Source organism: Columba livia, chromosome 15 (assembly GCF_036013475.1).
Source record: "Columba livia isolate bColLiv1 breed racing homer chromosome 15, bColLiv1.pat.W.v2, whole genome shotgun sequence".
Classification (NCBI taxonomy): Eukaryota; Metazoa; Chordata; class Aves; order Columbiformes; family Columbidae; genus Columba; species Columba livia.
The window spans coordinates 3,579,363-3,594,656 of NC_088616.1; the positions used below are offsets into that span (position 1 = coordinate 3,579,363).

The 15,294-nt window shown below is 40.1% G+C and overlaps 1 protein-coding gene across 9 annotated transcripts in view; it reads right to left on the minus strand.

Moving 5' to 3' along the window:
* The window catches only part of CIITA (class II major histocompatibility complex transactivator), a 39,342-nt gene that overhangs the window by 4,890 nt on the left and 19,158 nt on the right, over window positions 1-15,294 (minus strand). For 8 of the 9 annotated variants that reach the window (XM_065030462.1, XM_065030471.1, XM_065030470.1 and 5 more), the window contains 12 exons: window positions 14,606-14,689; window positions 13,948-14,007; window positions 10,921-11,070; window positions 9,591-9,731; window positions 9,396-9,452; window positions 7,353-7,418; window positions 5,187-6,894; window positions 4,896-5,069; window positions 3,846-3,917; window positions 2,483-2,563; window positions 971-1,063; window positions 556-639 (listed from right to left, as the gene is read on the minus strand). In XM_065030462.1, coding sequence (XP_064886534.1) covers window positions 556-639; window positions 971-1,063; window positions 2,483-2,563; window positions 3,846-3,917; window positions 4,896-5,069; window positions 5,187-6,894; window positions 7,353-7,418; window positions 9,396-9,452; window positions 9,591-9,731; window positions 10,921-11,070; window positions 13,948-14,007; window positions 14,606-14,689 — 2,770 coding nt within the window. The remainder of the gene's footprint in view (window positions 1-555; window positions 640-970; window positions 1,064-2,482; window positions 2,564-3,845; window positions 3,918-4,895; window positions 5,070-5,186; window positions 6,895-7,352; window positions 7,419-9,395; window positions 9,453-9,590; window positions 9,732-10,920; window positions 11,071-13,947; window positions 14,008-14,605; window positions 14,690-15,294) is intronic. The other variant, XM_065030463.1, reaches the window with a different exon arrangement.

Here is a 15,294-nt window from a genome sequence, read left to right on the forward strand (position 1 = left end):
CAAATAGGTCTAGATTCTTCATGAATGATGAGAAGATTTCTGTCTACATTAGATCAAATTAAAAAACTGCAAGAACATGAATCTCAAAGATTTAGAGCATAGCATTGAAAGGATTTCCATGGGAGCAAATTATTCCAGAATTGCACACCATGGCTTCTTGCATTCTCTCCAGAGACACTTCATCCAGGCCTACGCCAGACATTTTAATGACGTGGGATGAACCACTGGTCCCATATCAGCAAACACACCACCTTGTTGCTGGCTTAGGGCTTAGCGCTGCGCTTAGCAAGCTCCACATAAGCTCACAGTAGATCATGGCCCCAGGCGCACATTTGTACAGGGTATTATTCATCAGCGAGTATTATGGATTGGATTTAAAAATCAGTACAGTACTCAGTATACTCCTGGGTCATCTATTTCTCTCCTCTCTAAAGGCTTCGTGCAAGCTGCACAGTGTATATATTTGTTTCATGTTCAATATTTCTAATAGAGATAGTAAAGTATGCGGTATGAAACGTGCTATATAAACCAACTAAACAGGACGTAACTACTTACCTTAGTGTCTTTAATGACAACAACGAAGGAAGAGCTGTAGCTAGTTTCTCCGCACCCACATCTGTTATCTTATTCTGTGATAAGCTACAGTAAGTGAGATTGCTTTGTTAGTGGAGCACATTTATTCTAATTTATTACAATGTGGGGATTTATTTTTTTTAATATAATTGGACAGTCTGTTTAGACCAAATACAGGGAAAAAGACAAATTATGGCCCTTGAAGGGAAATAAGGAATTGCCATAGCATTAACCTATTTCTGCAATGAATGCACAGATTAAGTATGTCCATAGACTCATTGGTCTTCCATGCCCATGTGTTAGTTATGGCCATAATTGGTAACACACAGTCCCTTAGGGCTCTGGGTTTAATCTATGTATTTTCAAAATTTTCCAGAACTGTCAACCTTGCACTTACTTTAATGTTTCCAGTGATTTCAGGGTTGGAAAGACTTCAGATAGACTCTTTGCTCCTTCATCTCCTATGCCATTTTCACTCAGAGCATCAAGGCTGGGTGATGACAAAGAGAGAATTAGCTTCCCTTTTTATTTACATTTTTGCAGTTTATTCACCTCAGAGACCACTCTATGTATCTTGAGAAGCTCCTTCTCTGCAGTAGCCTCAATCAGCAAGAAGCATCACACAAATTACAGCTTCTCTAATAAGCAGCTTTCTGCTTCCCAAATTTACAGTGCAAGATTATTTTTTACTGGTTGAATGGCTTGACCCATTTCCTTTGATATGCAAATGGTAGCACTTAATGCCTTGCTTCCACCATACACTGAAGAATATTAAAATGGTTATGAAACAGCTGTTCCAGCTATGCTGAAATGAGATTTCCTGAGCACACAGAGATACAAAACTGACAAAATTCAGCAGATGCCTGAACAGCACCTTCTCCAGATAGGGCATATAATTGAAATGAAGTTTTCCTCATTCAGGTATCCAGATGGAAAGAGTTTCAGATAGTCACAGTTTTAGATACTGGATCCTGTTCTAATCTGACAGACGACACTGGGATACATTGGACTCATTCCAATTTTAGAGCTTTATTGTTTTCCCAAAATATCATGAAAAGGCCACATACAATATAGACAGTCAATGGGCTGAGCCAGTAAGGCCAAAGTTCCCCTCAAAACCCAGTAATCTTCCCACAGAGATGATGGCAGGATATTGACTATCATTGCTACAGTTGTTTCTGCGTAAAGAAGCTTAAAAATTCAGAGGCAGCTGGTTTGTCATAGATACAAAAGAATAAATAGTAACTGGAGTTCTTGAATCTCTATTTCTAATACTGCTCCTGGTAAAGGAAAGGACAAAGACTGGGGGAAAATAGGTGGGCAGAACAAAACCAGATATTAGCTCAGTATCATATCCACAAAGCTCAATCTCTTCCAGGTTCTACCAGAAGTTCAGGATGTCCGTTGACACCGAAAGGTGCACAGTACCAGCACAAGTACTGAAGTTAACCCCCCAATTTAACAGTGCTGCTGAGTCAGGAGGGGGCCTGTTCCCTCCTGGGGCAGACAGGACTGAGTCCCTCAGAAGCCTCACCAGGAGGTTGCCAGGGGCTGGGGTGCGTGATGGAGCTGGAATGAAGAAATAATCAACCCCGAAGGTGGTGTTGATCGGTGCCGTGGCAGGAAGGGGGAGCACCCCGAGGGCTCTGTATTAATACTAAGCCTTTCCCACAAGCTTTTAACCTCTGAGGAACCTGGGGGGGAAGTGACTGAAGAGGCATTGAAGGAACTACTTCCAAGTGTCTGAAGGGAGATAAAAAGCATGAGCTTTTAGCCTGTGGTTATATTCTTGTCATCAAAACAAGTTGTCTTGTCGGTAAATAAAATGTTTCTTGAGTACCTGAGCTCCCCCATCATCAAGGGCTGCTGAGGAGCAACATCAGGCATGTTAATCTGTAGCATTACTCACTCTAAATGCTGAAGTGATGGAAATGCTGCAAGAATTTCCACGAGTTTTAGGAATCCCTGTAGGCCACATACTGGACCCAGCCTGGAAGAAAGAAATAAAAACATGCAGCACTTTTTACATGCTCAGAAGCAGCAAACATTATGAATTTTTAAGTTCTTCCCCTGCAGCCCCAAATGCAGGCTTAGTTTACAGCCCTTGGAAGCAGCCGTTGCCCACAATCTGCAGCAAGGATTTCTGCTGTGAAGCCCCAAGGCCAAGGTCAAACAGAGCAGAACTGCTTGCACAGAAGCAGCCGTACCTGCATTTGCCACTCTCTTGTTACTCTTTGCAAGACTCGTCTCACTTGTTCTAGATTCCTGTATTTCTGTTCTTTCTCTTTTTTTCCCCCCACAGGTTTTTCATTTTAAGTATTACAATATTGATAATGGAGATGAAAAATTGGCAATTCAGACTAACTTCAGATCAACATTTTACTGCAGCTTAAAGCATAAATTGAATTTCAGTCCTCCAGCTCCAACATTTGTCCCTCAGATGCTAACCTCCGATTTGGAGTTTCCTTGGTATCACAAGTTCAGCCAAGTTAATAGGATTGGAATTTTAACCAAAAATTTAAAATAAAGGGAAAGTAGGAGAGAAAGCAAGATGAGAAAGCAGCATAAAATCAGAAGTGAGGCCAAGTGTAACAGTTCTAGAGTGGGTCAGATATGAAAAGCAGGAAACAGAAGAAGACCTGATGAGAATTCTCCATTGCACTGGTGTGTTTTCTGTCCAAATTAACTCACACGCGATAGCCGGAGGTTTTAAGCAATACAATAACCTTGGAGGCTGCTTACAGTTTGTGGGAAAAGAGAAGTGTTACTACAGCTCATTTCTGAAGTCAGTGTCTCCAAGTCAATCTTCCTTCTTCCAGGAAAATGGTGCTAAATATTTTATTTGGGAGGCATTCTCTGGCCTTATTCTCTCACGGCCTAAGCTCTGATAGGGCAGCAAATTACATCAGAAGACTCAGATAGAAAAGTTAAGCATTTCTGGGGAAAAAATATTTCCCAGGTAGTTGGATCACAATAAAGATGTGGCACAAGATCTACATCTGGTGATAAGGAGCCAACTTGTAGTAAAATCAAAACAAATTGATACAACCATGTTGATCTGTATCACCACAGGAGCCAGAAATGACGTTTTTGAGTTTTGTCTGTAACTTAATAAATCTAGTTGAGAAAAGAAAAATAGAAATAAATGATGTTTACTTAATGCTTTACCATAAACTAACTATACACCAGCTCAATGACTGTACCAACATCCACGACTTTTCTCAGTCTGCAATGTGATCACGTATCAATGAGCAGAGAGGAACAGCACTTACGCAAATTCTAGTTTTCTGAGGTTTTTGATGGCAGGAATTTCATAGCTGCTGCAACCAGATGCATCTTGCACACTAAATAAATCACAGCAGAACCAAAGTATGAGAAATATTTTAGTGAATAATATAGTGCTTTACAAATAATTTCTTAGTAAAAATTTAGAGGAGATAAACCACTGCTGTGTTAACTGAGGAACGAGGAACTTCAGAATAACTTCTGCTCCACTCTTCCTTCATTCAATTGATTGCAATCTGATAAGTACTTTCCATAGTGCAGTCATTTGCTCTTTTTCCAATAAAACGTAAAAATACATTCCTCTAAATGAAGTATTTTCTGTCAAACATGATTTTTTTGGTGTGCATTTTATTAAAATATTCTGCCCTTGTTAAAATTAAGTCATCATTTTTAGTTAAATTTTTAAAAAAGGAGAAAACAAACCAACAACAGCAACAACAAAAACCCACAAAAACCAACCAACAAACCAACCAAACAAAAACCAACCAACAACCCTAAACCACCAAAATACTTGTGCATACTTTGCATTGCAACCCATCCCCTAGCCATATTATGAGCAGGGAAGAAACCCCGGGTTTATAGATCATGTAACACACGCTTTTCCCCCCTGAGCTGAAGGACTGACTGAGGTCTGAGCTAAAGGACTCACTCAGGTCATTTGTGACTGGTGCAAAACAATCCTTCATTTATAGCCCAGGTGCTACAAGGGGGACAAATCAGTTATCCCAAGTTAACTGAAAGCAATTAGAAGGTAGTGTGCTCAGAGATCAAAAAGAAAACTGAAGAAAAAAATGACAGCTGGCTTTTTTATTGGCAATTTTAATACAAATTCTGCATGTTGCTGTCATTGCTCCTCCGGCCATGACAACCACCACACGCTGGGGTGGGAGACTCTGGGATGGTCCAGGAGCTTGTGCAGCCTTAGTTATGGCTCCTTTGGACAAGCAGAGGACCCCACACTCCAGCACCATCAGTGAACCCATATTTTCTTAAATCACTAGTATTTTAGGAGGACCTTTGATTACAAGTGAGCCTACCAATTGATCATCTTGTCCTGTATCTCTACCAGGTCTGAAAGGTCACTGATGTCCTTCATTGTCTTTGCCTTAAAGGGATCAAGAACAAACTTCTCTGTTGATGCTTTCAGCAGTTCATAGTCTTTTGTCTGTTCTAAAGATTTCCAGAGCCTGAGGGTATCACTGAGGGAGGCCCTGTGAAGTGGCAAAACATGCAAAATCAACAGATATAACTGGTGTTGTTGCATAAAAATGTCATCTACATATAGATGTCTACATGTATATGTCTACTATCTGCAAGGAGTGACCAACCTGAACGATGCCACATTCGTTAGGCCAATCAAGTCTTTCAGCCCTTGTATGTCAATGCTGCTGTTTCGCAAATCCAAGGAAAACTCTTTTCTTGACCTTTTTAAAACAGAGTGCAGTACATGGACATCAGGTGGAGTAAGAACTACACCTAGAAAAGACAGGTCTGGCTTGAGCCTTAAGGCCACATGCTGAAAAAGGTAACTGCTTTGTGTTTCATAAATACAATGGAAGAGCTCAAGTAACCTCTCTGGACAGAGCTCATTTATCTGCAGCCTTTTAATATACTTCAAGAGTGTTTTCTGCTTCTTGGTTGATTGTTTTACATCTTTATTTGAAAGGCAGCAGTAGCAGGGGTCATCCTGGAGGAACAACAGTCCAGCCAAAAATCGAGGCACTAAATCTAACCAGTTATAAGGTTTTTTCTTCTTGGATGGAAAAGATAGGTACTTTGTTAGACTTTTATCCTTGATCTCTTCTGCTAATATAAGGTGAAGCGCACCCAGGAAATTCTGAATGACAAAATCAGAGAATGTGTTCCCAAATTCCTCTTCTCCAGTATCTGAATGGTTGGGGAATGCAAATGGCAGGAAAAATCCATGTTTCAGAGCAAACTCTTTAACTTCCTTAGAAGGAAGAAGATCACTTTTCAAGGCACTTTGGTGCTTTTCTCCAAGGTGCCAGGCTAGACGGGCTAGTGTAGCAAGACTCTCTTGATTTTGCAGGGCCGTAACATCTGTTTGCATAGGCATCATCTTTTGCTGGACAAATTTCAGGAAGACTGTAGTAAGAGTTGAAGGAAGGTTTTTGTCTCCAGTTTCAAGTACTGTCTCACACAGAAAACAAACAAATCTGCACATAACAGGGCTGTAACAATGACTGAACAGGTACTCACGCTCCTTGATTAAGTTCAGTGCATTATCACGGTAGGGTAATCCTTCAAAGTATTTGGTTATGTACAATTCCCTCTGCTGAGGGGAAAATCCTACCAATTCAATGGTCTTATCCACTTTGGACACAAACTGGTACACCTTGTCTTTTGGTCTTGCTGTAAGTAATAAAGTACAACCATTGAGGATCTTCTTTTGGATGAGTCCTGAAAGCAGCTCCTTGACGCTGCACAAGGCTTTTTCAGGATGGCTGGCCGAGCAACGGGGAAAATTCTCATGATCATGCAACCCATCAAAACCATCAAAAACCAGGAGGACTTTAGCAGGATTTTGCAATATGTACTCGAAGATCTCTTTGCTTCCCTCTTGAGGTTTTACAAAAAAATCAAGCAGCAGATCCTTCAAGCTGTATCGCTTCTCAGGCACGCTTATTTGTTTGCAGTCAAACCAAAATACAAATTCAAACTGAGAAAGCTCTCCACTGGACCAGTCCTGGCAGATCTTCTGGACAAGAATGCTTTTGCCCATTCCTGCTTTTCCCAGCACCACAATCACTTTAGTCTCTAAGTCTTTACCTCCTGGGATCTGAAATATTTGGCTTCTTGTAAGAGCTGCTTTTTCCTTCCCTTGCAGACTGCAAGTTACCAGCTCCTTTTCCATTGCTTTTATGCTGTTCTTCCCAGTCTTGGTTTCAGTTTGGCTCTGAACAAGTGTCCCATCAATAAACAGGTGATCAAGAGCTACTTCACGCTCCATGGCCACAGACTTGCACACATCTCGGAAATATTCCATAAGTGATGCACAGAAATCTTCCACTGGCTCTAAGGAAGTAAAAAGCACACACAAGCTGAAGAAAGCAGTCCACAAATCACACCGTTGCTTCAGACTGGCTTAAGTACTAATTACAATATGTTCAAAATACATCAGTTCCCATAAAGCACGTAGATCAGGATTTATCCCATCCAACTGCAGGTACTCAACTTAGGAGTGCAGGCACAATAGACACTTTTAGACCTAGGAATTGAATAATTCTGGAGGTATCTACACATCTGATAAAAACAGCATATACACTGACCTCCTAAGTAGGTACTACAGCCAGATATCTAAAGGTAGACAAGTCTAACATCTTAAAAACGGGAATTGTGCTCAGACACTTGTAACAGTTTCACAAATTGTTCAATGACAATTACTAGAAAAAGTAGCTTTTCGATGTGGAAAGAAACACAGAAAAATTAGGAAAAAATACTGGAAGTTTTAAGCTTGAGAGATCTAAACTCACTTGGTCTTTTGAGAGGTTCTTCAGAAGGAATTAGGGGAACTCGGACTTCTTTGAACATTTCCAAACCTGGAGAAATAAAACGATCTGATTGAAAACACCTAGATGGTCATTCATGCCGCTTCGTAGGGCTAATGCAAATTTTTGAGTTCATTGCAACATAAATTATGTATTCTCCAGAGAAAGAGATATCTTGTTTGTTTGACGAGGGAAAGGAGGAAAAATCCTCACAGAAGTCTGATTCGACTGACACAACCTGCTACAGGCAGTACGACACCAAACAAGATGACCAACAGTGGTATGAAGCAGAAGACCTATCACAACAAGGTGACATCCGCTGTTCTTTTCAAATGTCAGTGTTGTGCACAAATTCACATTCACTTCTTTATGTCATCCAAAGCAATAGCGTCCTTTTGTTATTCTACACCTGTGACCAAGCGTTAAGTGTGGATTTACCCATTACTCTTCCTGATGAAGTACTGTCACTGTCCATTTTTCTTTTTGCCTGGTTTCAAACTACTGCAGACCTCTGCACCCGGCCAGATGAGCAGTGTCTGCCATACACAAAGAAATCGGGAGTTTTTCAGAGCAAGCATGTTTTCTGTAGACTGTTACTGACAGAGTATTAGTTTTGAGAAAACTTGGTAGGAAAATCTTTGCAGATGCAGGACGGAATTAAATTGATAAGACACTGTAACAAACTCAACCTCATCAATAGTCTTGTGGTAATCACACTCAGCAGAGAGATGGAAAAAACAAAGAAAACCCACACAAAACCCCCAAACAGGCTAATCTCTCTACATTTGTACAGATGTATTTAGTACCATAATATTTGGTTCATCCTGATGTAGAATGTAGTTAAAAAAACCCAATCCGTTCCTACTCTGCATACCAGCAACAGTTGGAATGGTTAGAGTTCAGAGTTGCTTCTAGCAGGCTTCTAATAAGCAAGTGCTTTTCCCAGTGCAAGAATACGTTTAATATAGAAATAGTACTCCTTGTAGAATAAAAAACAACTTAAGATATTAAATAAAGAGGGGACATGCCAGTTTTCAGGCAAGTGGCTGATTTTGGCTTACTATTTATTTCATTAAATAAAAACAAGAAGAATGAGAACCAAGAAAAGGTACAATGAGACATTTAGATGGGAAGCAGCATCCGCCAAATCAACCAGGTGTTAATATTTTTAAAAGGAAAAGAGACTGGTTTGGTAGCTTATGTGCTATTTTTGCTGCTGCATTTGGAATTCTGAAGTTTGCAACATAGTCACATATGTTGTGCTGCTGTAAATCAGTTTTAATAATTAGTATTTTATATATAATCTACAAACGCTTCCCCAAAGCAAGGGGTATTTGTTGCTATTTCGGGTGGTGGTCGCCACCAGAGGGCAACAGATACTTGTACTAAGCTGCAAGTAACTGTGATCATCAAGGCATACTGAGATCATCAACCACTGAAATCAACCCCCCTGTTCTAAGAGCTCTGAGGGCTGGAAGAAAAGTGTCTGAGGAAAGTTTTCTACCACAGGTGGGCCTCTTATCCCCTGAACAAGGCTCTGATTTCCTTATAAGCTCTTCTGTGTATCAAGCTGCTGTATTCAGTTACATGTGCCATCATAATTTTGGTTTTGGGGCATCCATGCGAGCTGACTGCAGTCTGGCTTCCAGCACCAGGCGTTTAAGGCACTCAGGCCATGCCAGTACCAGCACAACTTCCACTTCTGATGGGCTTTTGTATTGTTTGCTATATTGTTTTAACTAGACAAGAAGACTTCTTCCAGAACCTGGACTTCATAGCAAACACAGTGGATTGGCTGCTACTATACAGCTGAACCCGTAGCTTTACAATCTTTTATCTGCTCTGTGTTTTGGACTAGACTAAGCAGCCAGTGATCAATACAAAGAAGGAAACTCCATTGATTTTTATTTTCCTCGATAAAGTCAATATGAGTAAAGCCTGGAGAGGAGAATTGGCTTTGGGTAGAAGTGATATTCTCCCTCTCCCAATCCAAAGCACTGTATACACAAAAATTCATTTTCTACTTACCACATAAGCTAACTGGAAAACTTGGGGATACCAGCGTTTCCATGGAAGAAGTCAGCACTGGCAAGAAACAAATGATAGTTTTCAGCCCATCATAGCTATCAGTAACTAATATGAGGAAACTTAATACTGTATTGAAAGCCCTGATTTTCCAGTACTTTCTACCTATTGATGTGGATAAAGGGTTATTGCTCTTACCTGGATATATTATAACATCAGATGTGCCACTTTCAAGAACAAAGTTAAGTATCTGCTGAGGAGGATCTGCAAAGTCTGTGTCCTCTTGGCTCCCTTCCGTGCTGACAGGTAGACACTCTGGAATCAAAGGTGTTGACGATCCTGAAATGAATGCCGAGTAATTACTCTTCTATTTTTAAAGGCTCTAGGTTTCTAAAAGTTTCTAAGAAATAAAAGGCTTTCTCTAAGCTACTTATCCTTTCTGGCAGCTTCTGGGCAAATATTCCCAGTGGAAAGGTCATGAACCAGAACTAATTAGGTCCATAGAATCCACTAAACAAAAACTCTTAAAATGTATGGCAAATGTGAAATACAAGGGACTACCCAGCTTTTAATGATGCTGGGGTTTGATACTACGAAGAGAAATTTTATTAAGATAAGGAAAAGTGCTTTAGGCAAAGTCTGTAAATTTATGGACCAGAGATACAGAAGAAAGAAAATGCGTAAATATTACGTATCTGGATGAATTTTACCATCCTTTGCACTATAACTTTCCCACATTACTGCACACACAGCAGGTGCTCACAGCCAACAAGCTTCTTCCCTCTGAGCCCACACTCGGAAGTGTTTTTGATGATGCAGTGCTTGCAATTTAATCAGCCATAGCTCTGAGTTTCTGTAGGTGTGACAGAATTTCTTCTGCTACTTTGTGCTGCTTCAGCTAACATCAGATACTTCAAGGCTTCTAACTCATCCACTGCTTTTTGGTTCCTTTCCAGCATAGATTTAAGAGTGAAAGGTGTTGAATTGTGCCTTTGTCACTAGCACTTGCAGGTGTACCATGGGCACCCTCTGCTCCACAACATGATCAAGGCAAGGGGGCTACACAGCCCATCACCGGGATTAGTACTCAGTTTTTGTGAACAAAATTACAACCTAAATTTTGCTCTACTGTTGCAAATACCATTATCCTGCAGTCCTTTACAAACCTCTGGAGAAAGAACGATTTGGAACTAAACTAAAACTTATTAACGAAATTTTTGTGATTTCCTATTCTTAAGACAAATATTTAGATTAGCACATAGTAAATAACTCCATTATCTTATTTATTAACCTGCACTTCACCAATTAAATGAAAGACTCGTTCTGTTTCATAGGGGCAACGCACTTCTAATTTCCCTTGAATAGTCTGCATTCTTTCAGTGACTGCCACGCTTTATAGTGCTTGAAACAGCTGCCATGCTTGTTTTCCCTGCCACTGTTCATGGTCAAGGATCAGATTTATAAGAGCGTTCCCCTTGTATAAATCAACCTGTGTACAGATGCACACCTACAGCTTTACTGTACATACCAGGAATTACAAAACTTCTTTCCAGCACATTGGCAGCAGGAACAGAAAAGGACATGTACTGGTTAGTTAGTGAGGCGGAGCTGGCTGGCTGGCTGTTGAGAGGCATAGTTAAGAAACCGCCATTCCCTGCAGGCACTGCAGGTCCTTCCACTTGAAAACAAAAAAAGGCAAAACAAAAGGAGAAAGTTATTTCATTGCTGGAAGTTCAGGGCCCCGAAGAAGAGGTCTCAATAGATACCATAAACCACTTGAATCTGATCAGTTGTGTTTTGGTTTTCCAAAAGCAAGAACAATTCACAAAGCTTTATGAAATTTACTCAGGTCTTAAAATCTAAAATGGATTTATGAAACTCTGTAGAAGAACATTTTTTTTTTTTCTCAGTAGTTTGCTCTTTTCATTTTCTTCATCTTTCCTGGCCCATCTTCTTCCTAGAAACCTTCAGATGTGTTTAGATGTAAATGATCTTACACACGGATGATTGACAGATAAGAGATGACAAGGTCTTACATTGGCTGTACTAAGTTTCCCAAGCACAGGCTCAAGGACAACTGAGGACCTTGACTCTCTACTTAGACACGACAGTGCTTGTAAGGATAACTAGTCTGTGTTAGGAGGGTTTCCCAAGGAACAGTCACAAACACCTGAGTGTTAAGAGATGCAACTTCTCCACAGCACTTGTGTTATTTTTCCAAGAGGACAAACTGGGAGGGACACTCACGTGCATTGTGTGGTTTCATCTGCTAATCACAAGCTTCTTACAAATCAAGTAACATACACTTGGTATATTGAACTAGTTTGCTAGTTTCCTTGGTTTTGCCACGCCCTTATTCTCAGAGTTGGTTTAGCTTTTCTTCCCCCCGCCAAGTCCAGCAGCAAAAATTATGTTTCTATTTAATCACTTTCTGCGGTCTAATGTTTTATCAGGAGCTACAAACCTATGTGAGTTTTGTGCCACTATAGTGTACGCTGCCACCTGGAACACGAGCTCTTTAGGGTGGGACCTGTTTATGTTCTTTATCAGGAACTGATGTATTATTTTGTTACAGGAATCTCTCATTTTTACTGTGGTATAAAAAGAGACTTTTAAAAGTGTTTTCAGCTTGTATGTAAATCAGCATATGGAATTCCCATGTGATTTCCTAGCTAAGGATTGTTGTGTTGCTACAGTCAGATCAGGTGCTGTTATAGCTAGCCACAAAGACTCAGGCACATCCAAAGTTTAATTTCCTTCAGTTCCTTTGAACAAATCTCATCTTTGGCTTACCACTCTGAACTTTACTGTAGATAGTCTTACACTTCTGAAGAGCTGATGTATGTGCCTACGCAGGGTCATACTGTGACACATTTTATGACAGGTTAAATAAATTCTTGATTTTGTCATGTACCTCGTCTTTCTGTCAGTCAGAGTTTTTGGACCCGGTTCTTATAGTACCTTATGTATAGAGTCCTTCCCTCAGCACCTTCATTGGGTCAAGCAAGGTAGAAAGAATGATAATACTCTGAGCACTTTCGGGAAAAGGATGGGCGCAGCTTCCCACAGCCCCTGTTAGCTCTGTGATGATAGTGTACACTGGAATGCAAGCTCTGTAGGGTGAGGCAGTTTTTCTGTTTTGGTTTTGGTTTTCATTTGAACAGGAACTGATGTGCCATTTCCTTAGTGAAAACTCACATTGTTAGTGTGGCATAAATATAGGCTTTAAAAAGTGCCAAATCTATAAAGGAATTTAAGAAGATAAAAGGTAAACCACCTTTAATGAGTACCAACTTCCAGGAACCTTACTTGTGTCTGGATAACTGCAACCAGCAGGTACCAGTTCCGTAGGAACTCTGATTACCTTTCCAGCAGCTAATTCTGCTCAAGCGCCCCCAGAAGTCCACATGAACGTTGGAAAACCAGCTTGGGTCCCAGTGCATGTGTGTGCTCTCTATGACTTTCTCCCTGTCCATGCCAGTTCCTCAGCAATCACCAGCCTGAATTTTGCAGCGGTGCAGTCCCACAACCCAGACGCTCTCTGGATGGCTCCTGGGTTACACGCTGGTTTTGGCTGCCCATCCTGGCACGTACATGGCCCACGGGATTTGGTACAGTCAGAGCTCCCCTTAGGAAGCCTGGGAAGTAGACTGCCATGCGGTAACACATATGTTGCTTCCAAACACAATAGAAGATATTCATCCAAAGGTGCTTGCTCTCATGGGGATTTTGGAAGAGAATTTTGCTGGTTTAGCTCTCCCCAAGATAACCATCTGGGCTACAGCTGGGTAAGAACTTTAACATCAGTTTACACCTAGGGAACAAGATACAGCCTGCCTGGTGCCACAGGTACTGCCCTCCAGATGGTCTAATGGCGTGCAACACCTAGACATTTCCCTTTCTCCCACCCTTACTTTGTTTTAAAGGACTGAATATCATGGCCTGGGCCAAGAAGCCATCTCTGCACAATTATTATTCTCACTAAGATGTTTCACTGGATTTTTGGAAGGTGTCGCACTTAAAAGAAAAGAGAGACAAACCCAGGAAATGCCAAACTATGGCCCCAGTCACATGACCCAGCATAAACAAAAGGTGTACATGATAAAAATTACGAAGTTTGGCACCACTCAGTTCTCCATTGTTCTGCTTCCTTCTCTCAGATGGATTTAGAAAAGTTCAGCTGTGCTTCTGCTGATGCTAAGGAAGTTTTCTATCAGCCAGCAGGACAGTGTGCTTTTGAAGCACAAGGATCCAACTCTTTCCAGGCTACCACATAGCTGGTCATAAGATGCGTATTTTAATAGCTACTGATAAGAGGGCACAGACTTGGTGCATCATGAATTAGCCAGAGGTGTGTAATAAGAATGTGATTCTACAGTGATTTTCACTCTGCTGGAAGTGGAAACACGAAAATGCACAAAAATGCTGTAACATGAAACCTATGAGAGCAAACTTTCCCTAAAAGGCAGAGTTCCAATACCTAACAGAGGATGAGACTTTGGAACACAACACAATATATGTTCAATAATCTTTTCCTATTCAGCCAATAACTTACCAATTTTCTTGTATTTGGGTTCTGAGGCTTCAGAGCAACTCTCTGCAGAGCCTAAGAAGGCTGAAAGAAAAACAGAGACAGCAAGTGATAAAAATTGAACCAGTTTGGTAATTTTAAGTTTCCACCGTGGAAACTTATTTAAACTTTTTAAAGTAGAAGGGGGTGGTAGGAGTTTCAATTCAGCTATTTCAGAACTGTACACATCTAATAGATAAAATATGAATGTGAAAAGCTTCACATTATTTTACTATGTGAAATTTCAATTAGGCTGTACTAGTTTTTTGTACTAGTAATCAAAGATTTTTGCTGTTCTCGCTATTAAAGAGGGAATCATTCAGCTAATGCTTGCTAAGCTATAGGTACACTGAAAACAAAGTTAACATTGTCACACAGATGATTTAAAAAGGGAAGAAACACAACATGCTTAATGTCATTTTAGAGGAAAAGAAAATCTGTGAATTGTAAAGAATGTGCTTGGGGGAGTTGTTTTCACTTCCAGCCCACACAAGATAAGCAAAATCAGGAGAAGCACATCTGGTTGTATCAGTGAAGAACTACATGAGAGATGCACTGAGGCTGTGTTAAAACCAAAGCACCATAATGCAGATTTAGAATTCAAACACTACAGCCTTTCAAACTCTCACTGGTTTTCACTTACGTCGTTTGTGACATTTCTGCATCTTTATGTCAGTAAATTTCTCAGTGTTTTCAGCAGTTATTTCATCCCAAATAAGGTTCCCTGCTAAAAAACATGAAATATTGCCAAATGTCAACCTTTGTTATCCTAGAAAAATTACAGAAAGAGGTAAAAGCAAGAGAAACACACCAACAGGCAAAGATGAAATATGTTGCAAACAAAAGACGAAAAAAATGATGCAATAAAACACATATCCACATCATTAAGATTTAGAAAGCCCACTGAGCTATGAATACAGATTCTGTCACCCAGTATTAGTTTCTGAATGGCAAAATATTAATCTACTGTTACAAATTCAGTGGCTAATAAAACATCAGTTCTTCTCAATGCTCTAACGATAAGTAAAGGATAAAACATCACAGTGTAAAGTTACTTATTTTTATACAAAAAGGGTTAGTTTCTAAGAGACAGAGTAAAGGGTTCTAAACAGATTTTATATTTTGTTTCATAAGAACTGTGAAGTTATCCATACCATTCTTCTACTGCAAATACTTAAGTATTGTATCTTGTTTCCTCTAAAACCAATATAAATTTTGTCATTAGGTGCAAAAATCCTCAAATTCTAAACACACCAGGGAGCAATAAAAAGCATTTTAAAAGTCAGAATTGTCCTAGGTAAGGACTGACCTTTGGTAAGTTGTTCAAAATTA